This window comes from Ursus maritimus, unplaced genomic scaffold (assembly GCF_017311325.1).
Source record: "Ursus maritimus isolate PB19 unplaced genomic scaffold, ASM1731132v1 scaffold_31, whole genome shotgun sequence".
Taxonomy (NCBI): Eukaryota; Metazoa; Chordata; class Mammalia; order Carnivora; family Ursidae; genus Ursus; species Ursus maritimus.
The window spans coordinates 6,396,639-6,420,992 of record NW_024425675.1 but is presented as its reverse complement, the minus strand read 5'-3'; the positions used below and the strand labels follow the sequence as shown (position 1 = coordinate 6,420,992).

General features: G+C 45.5%; 1 protein-coding gene across 1 annotated transcript in view; it reads left to right on the top strand.

Annotated features, from left to right (window-relative positions):
- Positions 1-257: 257 nt before the first annotated feature.
- SVIL (supervillin) overlaps positions 258-24,354 on the top strand; it is a 140,446-nt gene continuing 116,349 nt past the window's right edge. The window contains exon 1 of the mRNA XM_040645287.1: positions 258-1,675. Coding sequence (XP_040501221.1) covers positions 1,543-1,675 — 133 coding nt within the window. The 5' untranslated portion in view covers positions 258-1,542. The remainder of the gene's footprint in view (positions 1,676-24,354) is intronic.

Below are 24,354 nucleotides of genomic sequence, written 5' to 3'. Positions count from 1 at the left end.
TTTTCACTGACCAAAATCATTTTGGCAGTAGAGCCCTTGAAGTCTGACAGCCCGACAAATTATACAGAATCCCTTGTTTTTCTCACACAGGCTTTGACTGTGACTCACCGTCCACGTGAAAATGTTTCTTCTCTGCTACGGCAAATCTCCTGAAATATATATTCTTGAGCAGATGAAGTGTAGGCAAGAACTTAAACACTGGATGGCTGCAAGAAGCATGCTTTTGGGCTTCATGTCTTCTTGGGTCCCCTGAGGGATTCCGAGAGGATCGTTCCTCCTAGAGGTTCTATTTAGATCCTGGAGGCCGTGGCCCTTCTGTTTCCTTCCGTCGCGGGGTTCGGTGGTCGTCCCTGTGGGCTGCTTCGGTGATGGCTAAGCCACCTGTGTCTGGGGCGGCCCTGTGCTCATGGAGGCTTGCGGCGCTGGGGGGCCGCACCTGTGCTCTGCACCTGTGCTCTGCACCCCGTGTCGCTGGCAAACGGGGCAGTAGAGGGATCGAGGTGGAGACCCATGGGCTGTGAAAACCCCCGGCGGTTCTCCCGCGTCTGCCGGGCCCGCTGCCTCTGGACAGCCCCCCCGAGGAGAACGAAGGCCTTGGGGTTCTGTCAGTGGTTGAGAGGCTCCCGACTGTGCCAGGCCCTGGGGGTCTATGTGAGAAGCCGAGCCCGGGAAGGCTTGGGTCTGACCGGGCTTTGACTTCTGCTTTGTGCAGCCACTAATCCAGAAACATTCTGCCCAAGGCCCCAGAGGCCATGTCTCTTCTCTACAGCAGGGCCTTGTTTTGTTTTGTTGAGGCGCTGCAAACAGCCTGTTGTCCTCAGAAAAAACAACAACCACCGTGTTTTCTTTTCCACAGCATCGGGGAGATGAAGTAAAACTTGAACTTGACAAACTCTACCATAAATCTTCCCCTCCCTAAGACTCATGTGTTGAGGTCGTGGTTCTTAAAATGAACCGTGTACAGCTGTTGGGGTTTTGGCTCATTCTAGAGCTTTGTGTAAAATCAGATTTATTTAACATTCTCGCACCCTGAAGGGGACTGGAATCACCAGCCGCCATGAGGACGCGCCTCTCCCTTCCGCTTGCCTGAGACGCTCCGAAGCGGTCTTACCCACTGTACCGCGTCCACAGTCACGGGGTCACACGATCAGCGGTTCCTAGGACACTTCCTTATGGCCCATGACGTTGGCCGTGTTCTGGGACTTGAAAACCTCAACCTCTCCGCCAGACTGTGGAATATTCAAGGAGGCGTCTGTCTCCTAACTCTTACCCCCTTGTTCAAGGAGAGCCACACACAAACGAGCTTGAGAAAAGTTGGATCCTTCTTTGAGATATGGAGCCACTGGCTAGAAGTAGACTGTGTACCTCGGAGGGTACACAGAAGCCTGGCGTGATCAGCTGGGAGGATCCTTCCGAGGACCCTCTCCATACGTGGTTTCCTTTCATATGCTTTCTGGAGTTTTTTAGTTGAGTGAACAGAATTTCTTCATGTGACATTGCTGGTTTTCTAGTTCACTTAGATTTAAATAGCCAGATAATAGCATGAAGAACACACACACACACACACACACGGCCCTGCCTGCAGAAAACTTGGGCATACCAGAGAACATTCTAGAACTACCCAGCGCTGGCCTCTGTGTGGACCTGAGCCCAGGAAGAACAGCTTGGCTGGAAGGTACTCTGACTACATTCTCTACTCTGTCATGTCAGGATTGGGCAAAAGTATTAATGTATTATTAGAAATTGAAAATGAAACCTGTTGTTGCGAAGACAAACACACGACAGGCCATACACTTTACCTAGAAAATATGGATGCAGTATAGTAAGTCCCGGTGTCAAATTAACAAGTTTTCTGTGTGAGGTTTTATTCATCTGGGTTCTGTCTTCCGTGTCATTTTATTGGGGAGTTTGTTTGATTTGGGAACAGCTTGCACGTCTGTATCCTCATTACCTGAGCTCTAGTGTTACGGAACAGGTTTCCATGTTTTTATCCTAAAACTAGACGTATAATTTCCTCAAATAGTAATGGTTTCATAAGCCACCCAGTTATATGATAAGAATGTAAACACTAAACTTGGTCTTCTTTAAAGCGTATTATCTAGGGGGAGTATTACGTGAGTTCTTGCAAATTGTGTAGGAAAAGCATCAACTTCAGTTCAGAGTTGTGGAAATGAAGGTGAGGAAGTCAGGGTGTTTCTGAAGTATGGTGAACTCTTAATTATTCTAAAAATTGGATATTTCAAAGTGGCAGATATTTTTAAGCATACCTAAACAGGATTCATTTTTTTTAATATTCATTATTTTTACACATTTTTTTTCTTATCTCCCTTACTCGTTTCTTCTTCCTTTTTTAAAAGATTTTATTTATTTATTTGACAGCGAAAGGGAGCACAAGCAGGGGGAGCGGCAGGCAGAGGGAGAGGGAGAGGCAGGCTCCCCGCTGAGCAGGGAGCCCCATGTGGGGCTCGATCCCAGGACCCTGGGATCATGACCTGAGCCGAAGCAAACGCTTAACCGACTGAGCCACCCAGACATCCCTAAACAGGATTTAGAAAGTATTTTTGTACTGATATTTATGTTAGTACGTCTGATATTTAGGACTTCTAACCGTCACTGCCCCAGTAATTGGTACATAGCAAGTGTTCAGTAGTTGTGCAGTGAAGAAATTAATGAATGGAACTAACACACAAACACACGCGAAAAGATGCACGTGCATCCAGGCATGCGTGCACACACACACACACACACACACACACACACACACACACAGAGGAATCAGCCAAAAGCATCAAGAGCTGAAAGCCTGTTTGATGTTCTCATCTGCCAGGCTCCTTAGTGAAAATTTGCTTTGTAACACTTCTGATTCATTCAAGCCTTCTCCGGAAGGAAAGTAATTAAATGTTTTGTTTTAAGCAGTTCCATTTTTATACTGCAGGTGACAAGTGAGGAGCAACCAGTTTTTAGCTTTTAACGAAATGAGTAATTAAACACAGAAGGTACTGCCAATAGAATTGAAATAAAATCTGTCATTAATCCAGTTCTGTGTTGAATTGGCTTTGTGTATCGATGGGGAAACTATGCTAAAGAATACAGTGGTTTTTTTTTTTTTAAATAACTGAGAGAATTAGGATGTTTCTAAAAGGTTTAAAAAACAAGGTAGCAAATGTCTAGAAAATTGTTTTAATTAAATCTAAAGCAAATGAGAGAAGATCATTATGATATGATCATTTTAATAATAGCAGTTAAAAATTGCTGTTTCTTAAAAGAGATGTTGTCTTTTGCCTTAAAAGATTTGCTAATGTGTTTCACTTGTTTGAAAGCTCAAACCTGGTGTCTGACTGCTGCTTTCTCGGGGGCCCCTGGAGCTGGACTCTGGGTTCAAATTCTAACACTGTTAGTTACTACTCGTATTAGCACGGGTAGGGAGCTCAACGTCTGTCTCAATTTCTTTATCTGTAAAATGGGCATGATAATGGTACTCTAAGGGCACATAGAGTTGTTTTGAAGCTTATTAAATGAGCCGATATATGTAAAACATAAAACATCAAAAGCAGCATTTGCTGGGGGCAGTGTTGATTCAGAGTTTATTATTATTAACCCTCATTGGGGCTAAGATGATTTATAGATTTCAATTTTAGCCTTAAGCTGTAAGGACTTTTTTTTTTCTTTTTTTTTACTAAAATTTAATTACAATTGCTTTTTGTAACTTTGATGTTAAAAGTAGATGATTTGAGCCAGGGATTTCTTTGAAATCTAGGGAAATGATTTCATATCATTTAATTTAAAAACTTTTTAAATATGATCTCAGTAATGATAGTGGCTACTTCTGATGCCTGAGCAATCATCCCAAAGCCAATTTCCTGAGGATGCGGAGCTCAGGACATCAGATTTAACCAGCATTCTTCTATAGCTGGTTCACACGGAGAAAGCCCTTGTCATAAATACATAAATACATATCCCACAAGGGGAGAGGAAAACTTTCCTCCTTTTGTGGAGTCAGGTAGGTTTTTGAAACTTGTATGTAAGAGGATAATGTGGACTTCGAGTACCCTTAGGTGGGCTTTTAAAAAAAAGTACATAAAAGAAGAGAATATTCTTTTGGTTCAAATGTCAAATTGTAGGTGAATATCTGCATACTTATTCGTCTAGAGGAAATTCTGGATTAAATAAGATATTCAACTAGAGTCCTATCATCATCAGTTTGAAACAGATCATAATTCATCAAGGTGATTGTTTTTGAAGATTGAATGGTTACTAGAATTGCTTGATAAAGCTCTTGAAAAATACAATTTTGGGCCCCATCCCAGCCTGTGCGCTCGGACTTAGAAGGTAGGGACTGTAATCCTCCCCCAGGTGATTCTGGTGCACAGCGTGGTGGGTGTCCCTGGCATGGGCTTCCTGTCCCTCCCTCTGTAACATCTTGGGCCAGTGCCTACCCATCCATCTGGCATGTGAATGGACCCACCTGCAGGGGGGCTTTGTGGGCATTGTTCTAATCAGCTGTACAGTCAGGACATATGTGACTAGGAAAAGCGTACTTAGGAGGATCTAAGGATATTTTGAAAATTGAATTTTCCTTTGCTACGTTTTTGTGCTTTTTAAACTCGGTAACATCTCTTAGAAAAATCATATTTAAGAACAAGAGAACTCATGACATTGTCTTATTTTTACCAGATCAAAGCTGTTTCTTTTTTTTTTTTTTTTAAAGATTTTATTTATTTATTTGAGAGAGAGAGAGCCAGAGAGAGAGCATGAACAGAGGGGAGGGGCAGAGGCAGAAGCAGACTCCCCACAGAACAGGGAGCCTGGTACAGGGCTCAATCCCAGGACCCTGGGATCATGACCTGAGCCGAAGGCAGATGCTTAACCGACCGAGCCACCCAGGCATCCCAGAGCTATTTCTTTGACATATAAATTATTTGTTCAACTGCTGTATTCATGGGCAGAGCACTTAGGGGAAGACAGCACTGCTCCCAAACCCTGAGTTCTCACAGTGAGGAATCAAGTATCAGTTTGTAAATGATTCAACTATAATTCAGCCCAGCCCACAGTGGGGTTCACTTCCAATCCCATCACTGCCATCATGTGTGGATATAAAGAATGCTTAGTCATTCTATGACCTGATGTCATTTCCAACACACAAGAAGCTAGAAGACGGGTAAAGGACAGCAGAACACTCTAAGAAGTTTTCCCTGAGAATAACTAGAATGAGGGGATTAAATTTCCATTGGCCATTAGGAACCTGTGGTCAGTTGTAACTGCCCGGGTTTCTCCAGATTCCCAGGACTTTGCTTGGACGACCTCAGCAGCCGGCTGGCACACCCGAGTCCGAACACATTCTCTTCTTACTGGTAATGGGAATAGGGCTGAGAATCGATATTTTCTGAGATAGCTGGGGAGGTGAGTCCCACCAACATCTGGGCCATCCGCTTGGGCAGAGAGAAATTTTTATAAAAAATGAGGCAACATTTTGCTAACAGGTTTCACACCATTCCACAGCTCACCCCTCGCACTCTGGCATTCGGTATCTCCTGCAGCTTAATGTCTGGAATGACAGATTCTCCCCCCTGTTGCTGGCATGGCCCCTTTTTCTTATAATATTTATATATAACCCTGAACATCGAGGCTATCCCAAGTGTTGGGGTCCCAAGGAACCAGCTGGCTCTAGTCACCTTGAAGGATTCACTCTGAGCTCTGCCTGGTTGAGACCAGACGTTCTCCAAGCCGTTGCTTTCCTTCGAGGTCCTTCTGCCCCTCACCTGCAGGCTCCTGCAGAGCTGGGGACCTGTCCGCTTTGTAGCCTCATCTAACAGTAGTCAACCCGACCATCTGGGTGCCTCTTGAATTCAAGAACTTCTCTACCTTCGGCGTTGGTTTGTTCCCCATCCCCCTCCAGAATATTCCCGGATGTTGTAAAATGTCAAGTAATTTTTATCTTAAACGAGGGGTGGCATTTGAACCATCATATGTCATAGGGACACGCCTGCCAGAGCTAAAAAGAGACACTTATCACATCCTGTCCTGGCTCAGGAGCAGCTGGGGATGAGTAACCACTTGCACTTACCCGCGGTTCTCCCTGCCGCCGTCCCTGTGTGGGACGACCCAGAGCTGTGCCTGCACCGTGGTCGGCCCTTTACATCTGAAACAGCTACAGCTTTTAAAAAGAGGGGCTTCTTTTTTTTTATAATAATTTTTTTTATTATATTATGTTAGTCACCATACAGTACATCCCTGGTTTTTGATGTAAAGTTCCATGATTCATTAGTTGCGTATAACACCCAGTGCACCATGCTTCTGAGTGCTTCGAGACATTAAAAATTTGAAGGAGCAATGTCCTCAAGGTAGCGAACAAGCTCTCTTGCCCCCAAACAAAAGTAAACGAGGAATTACACGAAGAGGGATTTAGGTGAGGCCTGAGGAAACCTGAATTGTAGAGGCTGCCAGCAGTGTGGACGCAGAAGTGAGGGAGTAAGGGCAGCCCTCCTCGCGGGCGTGTTGTGAGTGTTGTAGGAGCGTTACTATCCTCCATGAAGGCAAAAAGAAAGCAAGAGGGCACATACTGAAAGAGCAGAGTAGATCCGATGTGCTTGACGGAAATAAAACAGTTGATCCCTCTGTGCGCAAATGCAACTTGGAAATCGGTCCAAGCAAGCAGTGCGTTGGGGACTGCAGAGCCCCAGGCAGCCCAGAGGCTCGAACATTCACAGTTGGGTGGCGTGTGTCCTAAAGTATCGGAGTTGAGGAGGAAGAGGGAGTCCGGGGAGACTTCACAGGTGTAAAAGATGGATGGGGTATGGAGATGTGGAAGGAGGGTGGTTGGCGGGCAGGAGGGAAGGGCAGACAGAGGTAGAATGAGTGGACGTTGTTCAGGCAAGGAGAGCCTTGAATGACAAGATGAGTGGTGTGTGTTCCTTGGCCACCGGAAACCATGGGAGTTTGGGCCGCGTGAAGGATGGCACGGAGCAGGAGACACTGAGGTAGTTAGGAGACTGGGATTGTATGCATCTCAAAGCCCACTGACTACAGTGTGAAGAGAAGGGAAGGGGCCAGAGTGGCGTGGGCAGAATCACCCGTGGGGTGGATTGGATGGAGACGTGTGTCAGCATGGAGGAGACACGGTGGGAGCCGCAGGAAGGAAATGAGAAGGGGGGGAGGCTCACTCCAGCTTCACAGCGCTGAGTTTGCTTTGTCCTCACTGGTTCGTCCTCCTGAAGGTCAGGCAGGGTCAGCAGGAAAGCGGGCACAGCACGGTGTCCCCAGCGAGAGAGGGGTTTGCTGCAGAGGTGATGCCAGTCCTCAGCTCGGCGATCTCCAGGTCTCTCTCCCAGTAGAGAACCAGTCCTGCTTGGCTGCGAGGCTGCGGGTAGCCTGCGATCAGCGAGGGCCTTTTATGACCTTCCTTAGAAATCCAAACCTGTCTTGCAGTTAATCACAAATTATTCGTTGCGTAAAAGCTTGACAAAAGGTCAGGAGTCCCACAGCTCCCATAGTGTGCTCTGTGGTATCTTCCGCTCATTCGAGATCCCCAGCTCCTTGAGCCTGGTGCATGAATGGGACAGGAAGGACAACAGGATGGCTGTGGCCTGATTCGGCTGGCTCCCAGCTCTGCGTCCGGAATGTGGCCTGGGGCAGGGTGCAGGAGAACCCGGGTCTCTGAGCGTCTCTTGAGGCAGAGAGCAAGAACGTGACACCGTGAAAAGCTGACCCTCTAAACAGCCTGCTCAGAGATTAAGGGAAAGAAAAACCACGTTTACTAAAGCAATAAATGGATAAAATACCGAGGAATAACTTAACATGAAATATGGGAAATCTATGTGTAGAAACCTGTTAAACATTCCTAAAGAATTCAAAAAGAATTTGAGAAAAAGTAGAAAGGTGTACCCCATGTTCTAGAATAGGAAAATTCAAGATCATGAATGTATCACTTCTTCCTCAGGCAGCTTAACACATTTCCAATAAAATACCCACTGTTAAAAAAAAATAGATAAGTGGATTCTAAAGTTCAAATGGAGAAATAAGGGCTACCACTTAGTAAGTACATTGTAATGCCTTAGTAATAAAAAGCTGGTCCTGACATGTGAATGAACAGAACAGTGGAAGAGATTAGAAATCTAGAAATAGTCCCAAATATATATGGAAATAAATACAATAATGGGAAAAAGTGATTTAAAATCAATGGGGAAACTAGACTGCTAAATGTTCAGGCAACTGTATAACCAAGTGGAAAGATAAGTAAGTCGTATCATATGTGAGGATAAATTTTTAGTAGATCAAATATTTAGCTACACGTTTAAAAAAAATTAAACCACAAATACATCCTGATTTGAACAAGCCAACTGCATAAAAACATTATGGAGGCCATTGGAGAAAATTGAATGTCGATCACGTTATTAGATGATATCAAATCGCTTGTTAATTTTGTTATATATGATAATAGCATGATAGCCATGAAAGAAGAGGTCTACAGTGTTTTTAAATGCATATTGAAGTATACAGGGGTAAAATGACTTGATATCTTGGGTTTGCTTTAAAATAATGTTGTAGGAGAGAGAAGGAGTAGAAGCAGCAAGTATGGCAAAACCTTGATAATTAAATCTGGTGGGGGGGCATGGGGGAGTTCATTGTTGCATTCTCTCTACTTTGTGTAGGTTGACATTAAAAAAAAATTGAGTACCAGAAAGAAATCGGAAAAATTTCTTCAGAACTATGGGTTTGGCAGACTTTTCCTACTGATTTACCATGCAAAAGCCATGAAATAAAACATTGATAAAAACTAACCGTATTTAAAAAACACCATCACTTTCCCATTGGGGGAAAAACACCACCGGAGAGAAAGGAAAAACTAGGGAAGCTACCTGTGACTCGTATCACATGATACGTGGTGAATATATTAATATGTAAACTCCTAGGAATCCTACGGAAACAAAACGAAACTGCAGGGAAATTGGCAAAGCATCTAAACTGACAGCAGACACAAAAAGAGAAAAGACACTTAAATAGGTCTAAAACGTGAAAAAGTACTCTTGCCTTCAGAGTAAGGGAAATAAGAATGTGCTGTGAGCACGAAGCCTCAGAATAGTGAAAATCTAGAAGTCCATTGCGAGCTGGGGAATGAAGAGCCATTGCTGATGGGAACGAAAATGGCACCGTGTCTCTGAGGAGCAATTTGGCAGTAGCAGCCAGAACACCTTCAGAGAGACTTACATTTCCATCGCAGGCTCTACGCCGTAGCTTTGTGTCAAACAGCAGGCTAGAAACTTTGATGCCCATCCACAGGAGACTGGGTGGTTGCTTATGGAATGCTGTGCAGCTGTGACAGGTGAGGACGATGTGGGAACGTGCTGTCTGTGCACCTGTAGGGACCGATCTCCAAAGAACAGCACTCAAGGTACTCCGGATTGGGGTGGAAAAGGGAAGAGAGACATTCGTCTGGGTTTTCTTGCATAAAGAAACTCCAGAAGGACAGACAAGAAATTAATCGCTGGCAACAAGGAAACAAGGGAGAGGGCTGGAATGGTTCCCTGTGAACCTTCTCTTACTTCGTAGGATTCACATGAATCAAGAAATTACAAAAGTAAGCTGGGTCTTCAAAGACTGTGCTGTGGGCTCAGTGCATGAGTCACCTTTGCAGATCAAGTTCTGGCTTTATGGATTACATCTATTAGCAGTATAATTTTATATGAATTGAGTAAAAATCCAAAAATAACAGTTAGGTCATTTGAAAACATATGCCCCAGGTGCCCATTAAATGTGCTTTTCAATATACGTTTTGTTCAGAATGTGGTCTGACCAGCCCTAGGTGGGTACTCGGATTAAGTAAGCAAGTGTTGTGAGGGGGAAGGCTCCCTTTGGCCATTCCGCTGTCATTCCACCACCTTCCTCCCGATCGAGCCAGCTGCTCTATTAAATGTGAATACCAGGTATGTTTCAACACTGCAGGTGAAGAAATGAGATGAACTGTCTGACCATAAATTATATGCTGGTTCTCGGGGGAGTTTTTAGTCTGGAGCCAGAGCTGCTTTACTTGTATTTGGGACTTCAAGCATTTGCTTGCTGGTTGTCTTTTTTTTTTTTTAAAGATTTTATTTATTTATTTGACAGAGACAGCCAGCGAGAGAGGGAACACAAGCAGGGGGAGTGGGAGAGGAAGAAGCAGGCTCCCAGCGGAAGAGCCTGATGTGGGGCTCGATCCCAGAACGCTGGGATCACGACCTGAGCCGAAGGCAGACACTTAACGACTGTGCCACCCAGGCGCCCCCTTTTTTTCTTTTTTCTAATTTTTATTTTATTATTATTATTTTTAGAGAAAGCATGCAAGTAGCGGGGGGTGGGGGGCACGTGGGGAAGAGAGAGGGAGAGAATCTTAAGCAAGCTCCACACTCAGCGTGGAGCCTGTGTGGGGTTTGTCCCATGACCCTGAGATCTTGACCTGAGCGGAAACCAAGAGTCGGATGCCCAACCGACTGAGCCACCCAGGCGCCCCTCATTTTTTCTTTAAAAAGCTGCACATTTGGACCTGTTGACTTCACACCACGTGCCATAGAACTCTTTCTGTGAAAGACAGAAGTTGCTATGTTTCATCTTTCAGGAAACAAAAGTGTTAACTTCTCTCCTCCCCACTTAGGTTCTTTATAAGGAAGAAAGAAGGATTCTTTGCATTTCCACTGTGTGTATTGGGTAAGAGGATGAGTGAGAAGGACAGAAGGACAGGGTTTGTGGGCTCCTTCACCTAGGACTGAGTGCTTTTCACGGCAACAACTATGTCCCGTTCTGCACTTGCATTCATATAACTCCAAAAAAAAAAAAAAAAAAAAAAAAAAAGGTCACATCCGTGGAGGGGAAAGAAAGAACTCCAAGCATCCAGTGGTCAGGTCTTTAGGTCATCATCTTAATGTCAATGTAATGATTTAAAGAGTTTGTTTTTTTTTAATTTCTCCCCTCTTTTTAACATTAGATAGAGTTGTCTTTCGGACTTGACAGTTTTCAACTTTAAACATTATATTGCAAAGCCACGAAAACTGCAGTTCACACGTTCACGCAATGTACAAGTGTTTGTTTAGAAGGTAGGACCCAACACACACTTATCTTGTATACTGAATGGAGACGTTTGTGTGTCCTTTCTTCCAAAAATCATTCTGGTGGTGAGCCCTTAACCTGTGCCAGCACCTTCGTGCAAGAGTGTAGTCTTTCTGGCTTGTGGAGCCAGGAAGCTGCCTGCTTGGGGCAGCGAGAGGAAGTGGGGGAACAGGTGAGCCAGTGGCTCTGGAAGTTGGACCAGGGCAGGGGGCACTTCATGAAACATCCCACCACGTTCTCCTTGCCTGTGAATTACTGCAAAATAATCAAACCTGCGTTGGCATGGATACGTGTTTAAGATGGCTGATAGCTCTATACTTTGTTCAAAGCAAAAAGGTCGGAATATAACCTGATAATCCAGGGCCCCACTTTTTTTTTTTTAAAGATTTTATTTATTTATTTGACAGAGATAGAGACAGCCAGCGAGAGAGGGAACACAAGCAGGGGGAGTGGGAGAGGAAGAAGCAGGCTCATAGCAGAGGAGCCTGATGTGGGGCTCGATCCCATAACGCCGGGATCACGCCCTGAGCCGAAGGCAGGGCCCCACTTTTTGAAAGAACACTACCAAATTTCTCACGAAGATACCGAGTGCTCACTTATGTGGATGAAGTGGAATGTACGGTGATCCTGGCAGGCAGGAAACTGGTAAAAAGAGACACAGTCAGGAGAGTAAAACGATAATGATCCGAGAGCACAGAACGGACAGGTGATGAGTTGGGAAGGGATTTGTGTATACGTGTGCTGGGAAGGGGTGCCGGACAGAAGAACGGATGGAAAGGGAAAGGGGGAGCCAAGTGTGTGTGGTGGAGAGCTTCAGATGATGAGCCAAGGAGTGGTTGGCTACAGAAGCCTGCGTGACGGGGCACCTGGGTGGCTCAGTCGCTTAAGCGTCTGCCTTCGGCTCAGGTCATGATCTCGGGGTCCTGGGATCCAGCCCTGCATTGGGCTCCCTGCTCAGCGGGAAGCCTGCTTCTCCCTCTCCCTCTACTGCTCCCCCTGCTTGTGCTCTCTTTATCACTCTCACTCTCTCAAATAAATAAGATCTTTAAAAAAAAAAAAAAAAAAGCGCCTGCTGGAGCAGAGACCTTTATTATAGACGGGAGTGTCCTCGATCCTTACAACCACCTAACCTCCATCTTAAGCGGGGCGTCATTGGCCTCAGAGCCACAGAGCTGGGAAACACTAGTGCTGGGGTTTGAACTCCTCTCTTGAAGAGCCCCAGCCGCTGACCTCCGAGCAGCTGTTTGCGTTAAGCACAGTCTCTTCCTGTCCTTAGTTGCCTGTGATGGTATCAGAGCTGAAAGCCACGGGTTCAATCCTGAACTGGGCCTGGGGCAAGACCTGCATGATTTAATTGTCAATTGTACCTCAGACTTAACCCCTCCCGAAATTGGGGCCCCGAAGTGGCTTGGTGCTGGGGAGAAGGGGTATAGCCTGCCAGCCTAAACACATTTCCTCTTTTAGAGACATACATTAGAATGCAGCGCTCCCTGATAGCAGTGAAGAAGCATCTTTGTCACAGGTGAAAAAGAGCTCGTTTCTATCTTCCTCATCCTTTTGCTCTGGGCTTCCATAAACCTGATGTCTGCACTGGTTTTAGAGTAAAACATGGCATGTGGTATTTTGGAAAACAAAGTGAACAAATAAAACTCTAGGGGGGAAATTTTTAATGTCTTTTCTCTGGGAACTTATTTATGCTGCTCTTGTTAGCTGTTTTGCTTGGATGACAAACTTGTACAATTGCAGTAACATGTTTCTGAGATACAGAGGATGAAAACCACAACAAAATATAAAGCTTTCAAGTTAGCACATGAATCCTGTAGATTAATGACAGAGAGCCATGGAGCCAGGAAAGAGGGTTTTGAACAAAGAACGCTCCAGGGGAGTGCCTGGGTCCTGTGGTTCTATCTGATTTCTCGAAGTGCACTGCTCGCCATCTGAGTGTTGGTTATAATCATAATCATGTCAGTGTAACTTGGGTCCGGCAGTCCTTCTGACTACCATCTCTTACAAAAGGGATCCCCTAGCAGGGAGCCCTGGGAGGGCACTCTGCAGAGCGACAGAGGGATTTTGGTGACCATGCCCTTCGTTGCCTCGTCTCCTCCTTTTTCCTGGTTCACTGGGAACTTGTGTGGCTGAATTTTTATCATCATTCCACTCCTTGAGTTTGAGTGGAATCCTTTTTGCCCCCAGTTCTGGGACTGGTCACGTTTGAATCCCATTTTCTCTAATAATGGTTGCTTAAATACCCTGCCTTGCGACAAACTTTACTATGTAAATGGTGCTGGTGTCTAAAAAAGAGATGGTTGAGTTCTTACAGTCTTTTTTTTTTTTTTTACTCTTACCTGACTTTTCTTTTTTTTTTTAGTGTTTTTTTATTATATCATGTTAGTCACCATACAGTACATCCCTAGTTTTTGATGTAAAGTTCCATGATTCATTAGTTGCGTATAACACCCAGTGCACCATGCAATACGGGCCCTCCTTACTACCCATCACCGGCCTATCCCATTCCCCCACCCCCTCCCCTCTGAAGCCCTCAGTTTGTTTCTCAGAGTCCATAGTCTCTCATGCTTCCTTCCCCCTTCTGATTACCCCCCTTTCTTTATCCCTTTCTTCCCCTACCGATCTTCCTAGTTCTTATGTTCCATAGATGAGAGAAACCATATGATAATTGTCTTTCTCTGCTTGAGTTATTTCATTTAGCATTATCTCCTCCAGTGCCGTCCATGTTGCAGCAAATGTTGAGAAATTGTTCTTTTTGATAGCTGAGTAATATTCCATTGTATATGTGGACCACAACTTCTTAATCCAGTCATCTGTTGAAGGGCATCTCGGCTCCTCCCACGATTTAGCTATTGTGGACATTGCTGCTATGAACATTGTGCATATGGCCCTCTCTTCACTACACATCTGTATCTTTGGGGTAAATACCCAGTAGTGCAATGGCTGGATCATAGGGTAGCTCAATTTTTAACTTTTAAGGGACCTCCACACTGTTTCCAGAGTGGCTGTACCAACTTGCATTCCCACCAACAATGTAGGAGGGATCCCCTTTCTCCACATCCTCTCCAGCAATTGTTTCTTGCCTTGTCAATTTTTGCCATTCTAACTGGCGTAAGGTGGTATCTTAGTGTGGTTTTGATTTGAATTTCCCTGATGGCTAATGATTTTGAACATTTTTTCATGTGTCTGTTAGCCATTTGTATTCACCATTGGAAAAGTGTCTGTTCATATCTTCTGCCCATTTTATGATTTGTTTATTTGTTTCTCGTGTATTGAGTTTGAGAAGTTCTTTGTAGATCTTGGATACCAGTCTTTTATCTGTAGCATCATTTGCAAATATATTCTCCCATTCCGTGGGCTGCCTCTTAGTTTTTTGACTGTTTCCTTGCTGCGAAGCTTTTTATCTTGATGAAGTTCCACAAGTTCATTTTATCTTTGTTTCTCTTGCCTTTGGAGATGTGTCATGAAAAAGGTTGCTTTGGCCGATGTCGTAGACGTTGCTGCCTATGTTCTCCTCTAGGATTTTGATGGATTCCTGTCTTATATCGAGATCTTTCATCCATTTGGAGTTTATCTTTGTGTATGGTGTGAGAGAGTGGTCAAGTTTCATTCTTTTGCATGTATCTGTCCAATTTTCCCAGCACCATTTATTGAAGAGACTGTCTTTTTTCCACTGGATGTTTTTTCCTGCTTTATCAAAGATTAGTTGCCCAAAGAGCTGAGGGTCCATTTCTGGGTTCTCTATTCTGTTCCATTGGTCTATGTGTCTGTTTTTGTGCCAGTACCATGCTGTCTTGTGATCACAGCTTTGTAGTACAGCTCGAACCGGCATTGTGATGCCCCCAGCTTTGTTTTTCCTTTTCAACAGTTCCCGAGATTCGGGGCCTTTTCTGGTTCCACACAAATTTAAGGGCTGTTTGTTCCAGTTCTTTGAAAAATGTCATTGGCATTTTGATCGGGATGGCATTGAAAGTGTAGATTGCTCTGGGTAGCATGGACATTTTAACTATGTTAATTCTTCTGATCCATGAGCATGGAATATTTTTCCATCTTTTTGTCTTCTTCAATGTCTTTCAAGAGCATTATAGTTTCTAGAATATAGATCCTTTACGCCTCTGGTTGTTAATTCAGGTAACATATGGTTTTTGGTGCTATTGTAAATGGATGGATTCCCTAATTTCTCTTCTTCAGTCTCATTATTCGGGTATAGAAATGCAGCTGATTTCTGAGCATTGATTTTGTATCCTGCCACATTACTGAATTGCTCTATAACTTCTAATAGTTTGGGAGTGGATTCTTTTGGGTTTTCCATATAGAGTATCATGAGATTGAAACAGTGATAAAAAACCTTCCAAAAACCAAAACTCCATGGCCTGATGGATTCCCCAGGGAATTTAACCAAACATTCTAAGAAGAAATAATACCTATTCTCCTAAAGCTATTTCAAAATATAGAAACAGAAGGAAAGCTACCAAACTCATTCTATGACGCCAATATTACCTTGATCCCCAAACCAGGCAAAGACCCCATCAAAAAGGAGAATTACAGACCGATTTCCCTAATGAATATGGACGCCAAAATCCTCAACAAGATCCTGGCGAATAGAATCCAACAGTACATTAAAAGGATTATCCATCATGACCAAGTGGGATTCATACCTGGGATGCAAGCGTGGTTCAATATTCGCAAATCGATCAGTGTCATAGATTTTATCCAGAAGGAAAAAACCAAAAATCCTATGATCCTCTCAATTGATGCAGAAAAAGCATTTGACACAATACAGCATCATTTCCTGATTAAAACCCTTCAGAGTGTAGGGATAGAGGGTACATTCGTCAATCTCATAAAAACCATCTATGAAAAGCCTACAGCAAATATCATTCTCAATGGGGAAAAGCTGGAAGCCTTTCCCTTAAGATCAGGAACACGACAAGGATGCCCACTCTCGCCACTATTATTCAACATAGTACTAGAAGTCCTTGCAACAGCAATCACATGACAAAAAGGGATAAAAGGTATCCAGATCGGCAAAGAAGAAGTCAAACTGTCTGTCTTCGCAGAGTTCTTACAGTCTTACCTTTGCCGCTGCCTCCCCCTTAGCCCACCTGCGTGTGTTCCTTCCTCAGATGGGGACACACAGTGAGCTGTGGTTCTCACCCCGGGCCGCCCCCTAAATCCTCTCTCCCAGGGAATCCCTCACAAGATCCCGGAGCCTGGGTCCCACCTTGAGATGGATTCTGGTGCCTTCAGTCTGGAGTGGCTGGGGTTCGGGGAGGGTTTTAGGCTCCTCCGGAGAGGCTGACACTCTGCTACAGTGGAAAACTGTTAAACCACAGGATTTCCAAAGCCCTTTCCAACCCTAAAGGTAACTAATTCTACCGTGAGGTCCCAAATGAATTTGGTCTCCTCTTCCTGATTCCTCGTCTGTGTTATACATAACTAATGACCAGAATTCAGTTAAATTTTTCAGTGATTTTGTAACAGTCTCATCTTGCCCGAAGTGCTAAATACTAGACCATCTTTTTTTTTTTTTCAACTTGTAGCATATTTTCTCCATTCATTAGTGGGCTACATGTAAATGACACTTTATGTCTACCTCCACTTTGTTCAGAAGGACGGGCATTCAGAATAGCAGACGACACAGAAGAGGGCTCCAGGACCGGTACCCTAGATAATATATGTCTCACTTCACGGGCATCTTTCATGTTTGCTATAAATTACATTTGCCCTGTGGGCTTTGGTTTGCATCTTGTGAGGAGCCCCCATCTGGTCAATGTGATCGTCTGGGGATTGATTTTGGCTTTTGTGCTTCCTCCCGGAAGACTACAAAAAACTGTAAAACATACAAGAAAGACTGGGCAAAATGGAGAAAAAAAGAAAGTGTCTTGCGATTCAGAACTTGTACCACATTTTCTAGGCAACAGGAAGAAGCAGCTGTTAGCCTGTGAGTTTGCCCGAAGGCCAAGATCAGGCTCAGGCGTCCAGTGTGGGCCCCAGTGTCAGAGCCCCTACTGGTCAGCTGGAGACTCACCGTCTGTCAGCGTCTCAAACTAGTTCCTGACTTGCTCAGACTAGTTACTGCAGAGATGAACCATTCCNNNTAGAGAGCGCTTTTTTTTTTCTTTGCCAAATCAGCATGATCAAATATTTCTAAAGCTAAACCAAATGATATATTGGCTTACAAAGATTATCCACACCCTTGCATCAATTAAAAAAAAAAAATTGGAGCTGCCACTGGGAGGGAGTGGGGAGAGGCTATTTCTTGCTCAGAAAGATGCCCCGAGGCAGCTGTAGATAGCATTGTTTCCCTTCAGCTCTGGCTGGGGTGTGCGTTAGCTCCTGGTCCAAATCTGTCACCAGAAGAATGTAGGGAGAGTCTTGTTTGAAAATTTTCTTGCTCACCCTTTGCTTAGCCAGAGTCCAATGTCTGCATAGCCAGATCGCCAAGACTTAAAAACAGCAGTTTTGAATAGACCCTAATGGGCTTTTTACATGATTCATAAGAAGAAATGGAGGCACTTCTCCCAATAGCCCAAGATACGCATCTCCTGGTCCCTGCTCACCCCAGACTTAGCTGCCGCTGAGTTTTAGAACATATGGGATAATCCTTTTCATAATATCTGCAAGTCTCCCCTGAAGCTGGAGAGAGCAGAGAGGGAGGGAAGGGGCTGGTGGAGAGTGAGAGAGAGAGAGGGAGGGAGGGGGCTGGTGGAGAGAGAGAGGGAGGGAGGGAGGGAGCTGGTAGAGGAGAGGGAGGGAGGGAAAGGGAACCAGAATTGGGAGCAACCATGGCTAAGTACTTGAATTTGTGATGCGGGTTGATCACCTTTGCCTTTTAAACCTCAAGCAGGAATCCAGGGCTTCGTGTAGCTTTAGGGGACAGACAGCCCTTCCTCAGTCTCATACCCTTGTACAGGACCCACGGGTTAAGCTGCTTTAGCCTCTCTGGAGGTCAGTTTCCCCATCTCACAGATGGGGACGGGGATAGTCCCCTTCATGCCAGCAGGATCACGTGATGCCACATTGCCTAAATTGCTTTGTACATTATAAAACATTTTTACAATATCAGTTTTGGTGACATGAAGATCAAATGAGCTATTGAAAGCATGTAGACATGGTAGACATAGCATGAAAGACTGTGGACATGGAGAGAGCTAGCTCTGATCCATGCTTGCCTAGGAGAACTTCTGCCTGTACTTGGCACCGGGCCAGAACTTGCTTTCCCTGGTAAGAAGGCAGGAGAAAGGAGAGTGCAGCAGAGGATGGGTGACCCCGCTGGCTGGATGCCCGCGGGCTGGACCCCGTGCCTCACTAATTATGGCACCATTTCCCAAACCCCTCAACGACCCCATTGCCGGTGGCTCGCTGGAACGTTCTCACCTTGAGCTCTGGGTCCAGAGGGAAAGGAAGTTTTAAAAGACAAATGACAGGTGGACAACAGCAGCAGGGTCCCCCTGGCAGAGCTGAGCTGAGCTCTCACTGCACCCGGGGAAGGGGCACGTGGCGCAGCCTGCATTCTCAGACGTGCGCAGAGACAGGCAGGCCACTGCAGGAAAGCTGCTGGAATGGTCTCAGAGCCAGACCTGGGGAGTGAGGAGCCCAGAGGCTAGAAGGACGCTGCTCTTCCCCAGGGGCCACGAACCCCAGGGGGGTGAGGACAGCTTCTTGAAGTGGGTCACTTCTCTGTGCGCCATGACCGGTGGCCAGGTGCCCTGGGTCTGTGGCGGGGGACATGGCAGGTGAAGCATGATCACGTGCGACAGTGAGGCAGTTGAAGAAGGCGTGTGTGACAGGAGGTGTGGAGCCAGCCCGTGCAGTAGAAACCGGTAGAAATCAAGCACAAGGAGGAGCTGTAGACCTTTTCCCTGTAATATGTATTTATGTCTTGCAAACTGAGTTAAGATCTGCCCGCCAAAGGGTGTTTTGTTCTGTGTTTACCTAATTAGCTGGTCTTTCCCCATCAGGAAACTGATTCGTAGGATGAATGAAATGACTTTTCTTTGCCACTCAGCTAAATAGCTGTGACGCTTCTGTTCCTGTCCCCATCCTTTGTAAGTGTCATTGCTGTCAGGGCACTTTGCCCTCAGTGTACGTGGGGCTGGAATCCAGGCGCCCCCTCCACGCTGTGCCCTGCGAGGCCCCGCATGTCGGCTTGAGCAGGCTTGCTGGGAACACGGCCACTCCACCTGCTCTCCAGGTGAACCTCCTTTCAGTGCTCCCCGAGGGTGCGCATGCCTGTCTGCCGTCCTGGAAACACAGCGGTGGCCGCTTGCGGGGCCCCACCCGCAAGAACCCCGAATTCTGTGGAGGAGGCCAGTGTAGCTTGGACTTACGCTTCCTGGCTTAACGGATGTCAGGTAGCAAAGGCAGAGCTAAGCAGATGTGAAGGAGGCCTCCACCCCTGGACCAGCTCCTCCTCCCCTCTTAGCGTTCTTAACCTTCCGGAAGCTTCTCTGCGTCTTGTCTTGTCGGGGGCTGGGGAGTCAGACAATCAAACTCTTTAGAACTGGGCGAATAGAATAAAAGGGCTTATTGAATCTCCAAGGATAGGATTTGGAGTCTGTACCTTTAACAACATGCTGTCTTGGGGCACCTGGGGGGGTCAGTGGTTAAGCGTGAGCCTTCAGTTCAGGTCATAATCTGGGGGTTCTGGGATCGAGCCCTGCCTGCCTCAGGCTCCCTGCTCAGTGGAGAGTCTGCTTGTCCCTCTCTTTCTTCTCTCCCCCTGCTTGTGCTCTCTCTAGCGCTCTCTCTCTCAAATAAATGAAAAATAAAATCTTAAAAAACAACAACAAACCAAGGACGCTTGGGTGGCTCAGTCAGTTAGGTGTCTGCCTTCAGCTCATGTCATGATCTCAGGATCCTGGGATCGAGCCCCATGTCGGGCTCCCCGCTGCTGGGTGGACGTCTGCTCCTCCCTCTCCATCTGCCCCTCCCCACTGCTCCGAAATAAATTAAATCTAAGAAACAAAACAAAAAAATACTGCCTTTTAAAAAAAATTATTGGATTTGTATATTGACCGTGGCTAAATCTGTATGTAGTGTTAAACATTCTTAATAAAATTTGACACATTGTTCAAAATATTCTATATTATGGGTATTTATAATTACAGAAATTCTATTTCTGTAATTATAAAATATACTGCTAATTTGGGAACTTCTGTCATAATATTCTTTTCCGTAGAGGGTGCGGGCTGAGGTGAATTGCCCAAGCGCCGTGAATTCCTGTCTGTGATAAAGGAGGCAGGCAAGGCAGGGGTAGCAGGTATTTGCATATTTGGATTTTGATAACCAGCCTGGTCAGAGTTTAGTGAAAACAGCTTGGTTTCTGAGGACCTGAGTCTGATGGTAAAGCTAAGTGGGTCCCTTGGCCTAGAATCTTCCTCGACGACAGGTGGAGAATGAGAAATGCCCCCCCACCCCACCAGTTTCGTTGGGATTTTCAGGGACAGCAGCTTATATTCTTGTAAGAAGCTTCTTCTATTCTTCATGTAAAGGTTTCAGGGCAAGCCTCAAGCACTTACCAGTTTACTTCCAACGGTCGGCTCCTGTTGGAGCCTGCAAAGGACTGTGGGACAATTTGTGTCTTGTTTGCACTATTAAAATAGTGTGAAATTTGTATAAAACATTTGTATAAAACATGGTAGTACAGTTTCAGTGTAAAATTATAGACCCCCCTCTTCTCTCACAGCTGCCCTCTAACTATGCAAATATTAACAGGGCCGCTATCAAGCCTTAAGCAGAAGTCAGAGATTAGCCTGGGGCACCATAGCTGATAACTCTTGTTGTGAGTTTGAATAGCCCAAGTCCGGCTTTTGTTTAAGGCTTTAGTGTAACAAATCAGTAATTTAGAACTCGGGAGATTGTTTTCTTTAAATTGGGACACTGACTTGCAATTAAACATATTGCCACCACCCTTTCTCTGGACCTAAAAAATGAGCTGGAACACAAGTGAATAGAAACGTGGGGGAATTATTTGAGTTTTGTTTATACTTACAGCGTGCTAGTCACACAGGTTTTGCTTGAACATCGAGGCTTTCTTTTCCGATTTAACATTTCCCCTAATGAAGCTCCCTTTGCGTATTTTAACAGTGGTTGTTTCTGTGCCTTGTTCATTGAGGTCACACAGTACGTCTTGTAAAATGCCACCTCCCCTTTCCTCCATAACTAACGGAGACCTGTGGCTGTGGACCCCTTGACATTTAAATCTCCATCATGGAGAGCTCGCCGTTAGGTGGAAAAATCGCAGCAGCAAGAGACTGAACAGCACCTGGGCAGGTGAGGTGGAATTTTTAAACAGAAATGAGAACCTACCTGTATTCAGTTTTTGTGAGTGTTTGTGCTTCGAGCGACTCTGTTGTCCTTTGTCTTGTAAAATGTTCAAGCCACTGCCCTTCCTCCCTCTGAGCCCAGAGCAGACAGCAACCACCCCAGCACCTGGACTTCTCCACGTGGGGTGGGTCAGAGCCCTTCTGGGCACGGAGCCTCCCTCCGCCGAAGCCCGTGCACCCAGCTGGCGTGACGTTGCTGCCCCGTGTGTCTAGCACCTGACGTCCCGTAAGGACTCACGCAGGAACGATAGTGGTCGCCCCGCTGCCAGCTTAAAAACAGATGGGGAGCGGAGTGTAAAACAATAGTGTTCTATAGCTTTGGAATTTATGATCATGGCTTCGTCGGGTGTGAGCTTCTGAATGAAATGTTCACAGCACTGTAATGTTTATAACACTGAAGACTATAGTATCGTGGTGCGTCGTTGCATCGGTTTATATGGATAAAGAGAGACCTGTTTCTTTTTTATGAGACTGCCTCGCAGTATCAGTATTTTAGTTGATAATAGAGACAGTTGAAAACAGCCAAAGCCCTTTTATGTAGCTGATAATAAAGCCTCGTTAGTTTGGATTTCATGCGTCACTTTATTTAGCGGATGCTTGCTGAGGGCATGGGCGGCCAACTCAGGGTCTGCCTGGAGGGAAGGGAAGGGGAAAGGGAGGGGACAGGGACAGACGGGGCTTTGAGGAGCGAGACCAGCAATACAAAATCAGTCTTGCTTCCAGAGTATCTGATACTTAACTCCTGTCACATACATTTCACACACATTAACAGTCCACTGGGCATGTGGGACATTACATTATACTTGGCCCTTGATGACCAGAATGGAATTTTCTCTTGTATCCTGGCTGATTCTCTTTCCGCAGCCCCAGAACAGGGACACTTAGTACGTATTTGTGGAGTAAATGAATGGAATCATTTGCTAACATTTCAGCTCGCGTATATCTCAGATGACTTCGGGCTTGCCATTTAAGAGGGGGGTTTGCAAAATTGACTTTGGAAAATGCATCAACTCCTTTTTGCCACAAGGGGACGACATAATGCATTTAAGGATGGGAGTTTTAAATTCTTTTTAAAAGAAAGTTGATTCTTGAGCTAATACTCAGACCTGGAGAGCTGTGACTATTTTGAATCAGTGTTGCAGGAGGGAGTTCAAGCTGTATCAGCATATTTTAAGCTTAACACAGGGTAAGCATGTGTCCGGGTTAAAATTATATCCATAAAAAAAGCCTGACAATGTGCTTAAAAACAAAGTACTATATAAATAGGTAGCAAATGAAGATTTAGTCTTTAATAACTTCACAGTCACTTTCTGCCACCCAGTCCAATAGCTTATATGGTCTAATAGCCAAGAAAGATAGACTGTTCCTATTAAAGAGGGCGCTTTCCTTTTCTGAGCAGGCAAGGATGGGATAAAAACCCACCATTCTGCCTGTGCCTTTGGCACAGGTCTGATTTCAGGGGACAGTGCGGTGTGTCTGGTTCTGCTAACTGGATGTTCACGAAATGCACATACCTTCAAACTGATGGGCACCTGCTGGCTCAGTGTGACCAGGTCCATGAATACGTCTCTTGTCCTGAAAACCTGTCGGACAACCTTGCTTAAGATGGAAATGCCAGGGGGAGGGTGAGCAGAGTCCTATCTTTATTATCGAGGAGCAAGTCACAAGGACTGATTGAGAACTTTTTTTTTTTACACATTTTAATTAGAATAAATTTAAGATTAGCTCGGTAGTCACTGCTGATTATTGGAGAAATAAACTTTTTTTATTTTTTTTACTGTCTTCAGTTCATTGTCTCTAACATCCTGAGGTTTGGCCACGTAGGAGTTCCAAGGTAGATCCAGGTCACCCTGTGATGCCAGGCCTTCCCTTCCCTTTTCAGCTGCCTTCTTCTCCTCTTCCCTAAGGGATCCTGGTCGCCCTGCTGGCAAGGGTTGGTAGCCAGTCGCTAAGGGTCTCCTCTCCTTTCCTTTTCCTGGCCTGGGCTCCCTGGACCTGCTCATTAGGAATCAAACAGCCACAAGAGAGGGCAGTTGAAGGAGAAAGGGGAATAGCAATGCTTCGGTGCTCTCTAACTTGGCCTTGAACAATGGGAAATTAGCAGTTTGGGAGTAAAATAAACACCAAAGCCAGCCAGGCGGGTGGGTGCCTGCAGGGGAGGGCCTGTGAACTCCCTCTGCCTGCTGACAAGCCACAGGGACCCAGAGCAGCTCCACATACTCCCCCCGCCCCTTCTGCCCACCCCACACCCTGGGGCCCCGTGGTTCCTCTCCTGCTTTGCCTAATTCAGAGGTGGAAAAGGGGAGTGCAAGCCGATTCCTTTATGGTTGAGGTTGTGAGGGCAAAGGCCTGTTAGGACGATATGGGGTTGGTGTTTATTTTTTAAACTCTGTTTTCCAAGGCTGCTTTCCACAGAGCTAAAGGACAAGCTTTTGGTTTCAAGTGTCCCCCATCCCCTGCTCTTTCTCTTTGTTATGAATCTCTAGACAGGAATTTCAGAATGCCTCTGCTGGAGAATCCCCTAGGGACTGAATAGGTAAACCCTGGATTCCTGAAAACTAACATCGGATCTGATATTTTCATCCCGACATGGCAGCAATGCGTAGGCAATCTGTTTTCCCTAGCAATTGTTTCAGATACTCTAAACCCCGTTCCTCTGAGCAGCAAAGCTACATGGCAGCTGTTGGGGCTCCGAGAAGTTCTGAAGGAAGCCTGTGTTTACACAAAAAAGTTAACACTGGATGCGAGCACAGGGGGAAGGGTGGAAGGGCGAGGCCACCAGATTAGTTCCCACTTGCCGCAACTGCGGGTTCGGGCTGTATATTGGACTGCACGTGTGCCCCGATACTTTTGCTGAATGCTGTCCTCGAGGCTTGCGATCTCATGCTCCCTGACCCTTCCTCGTTCTGTCCACTGCTGAGGCTGGAAACGCCCGTAGTGT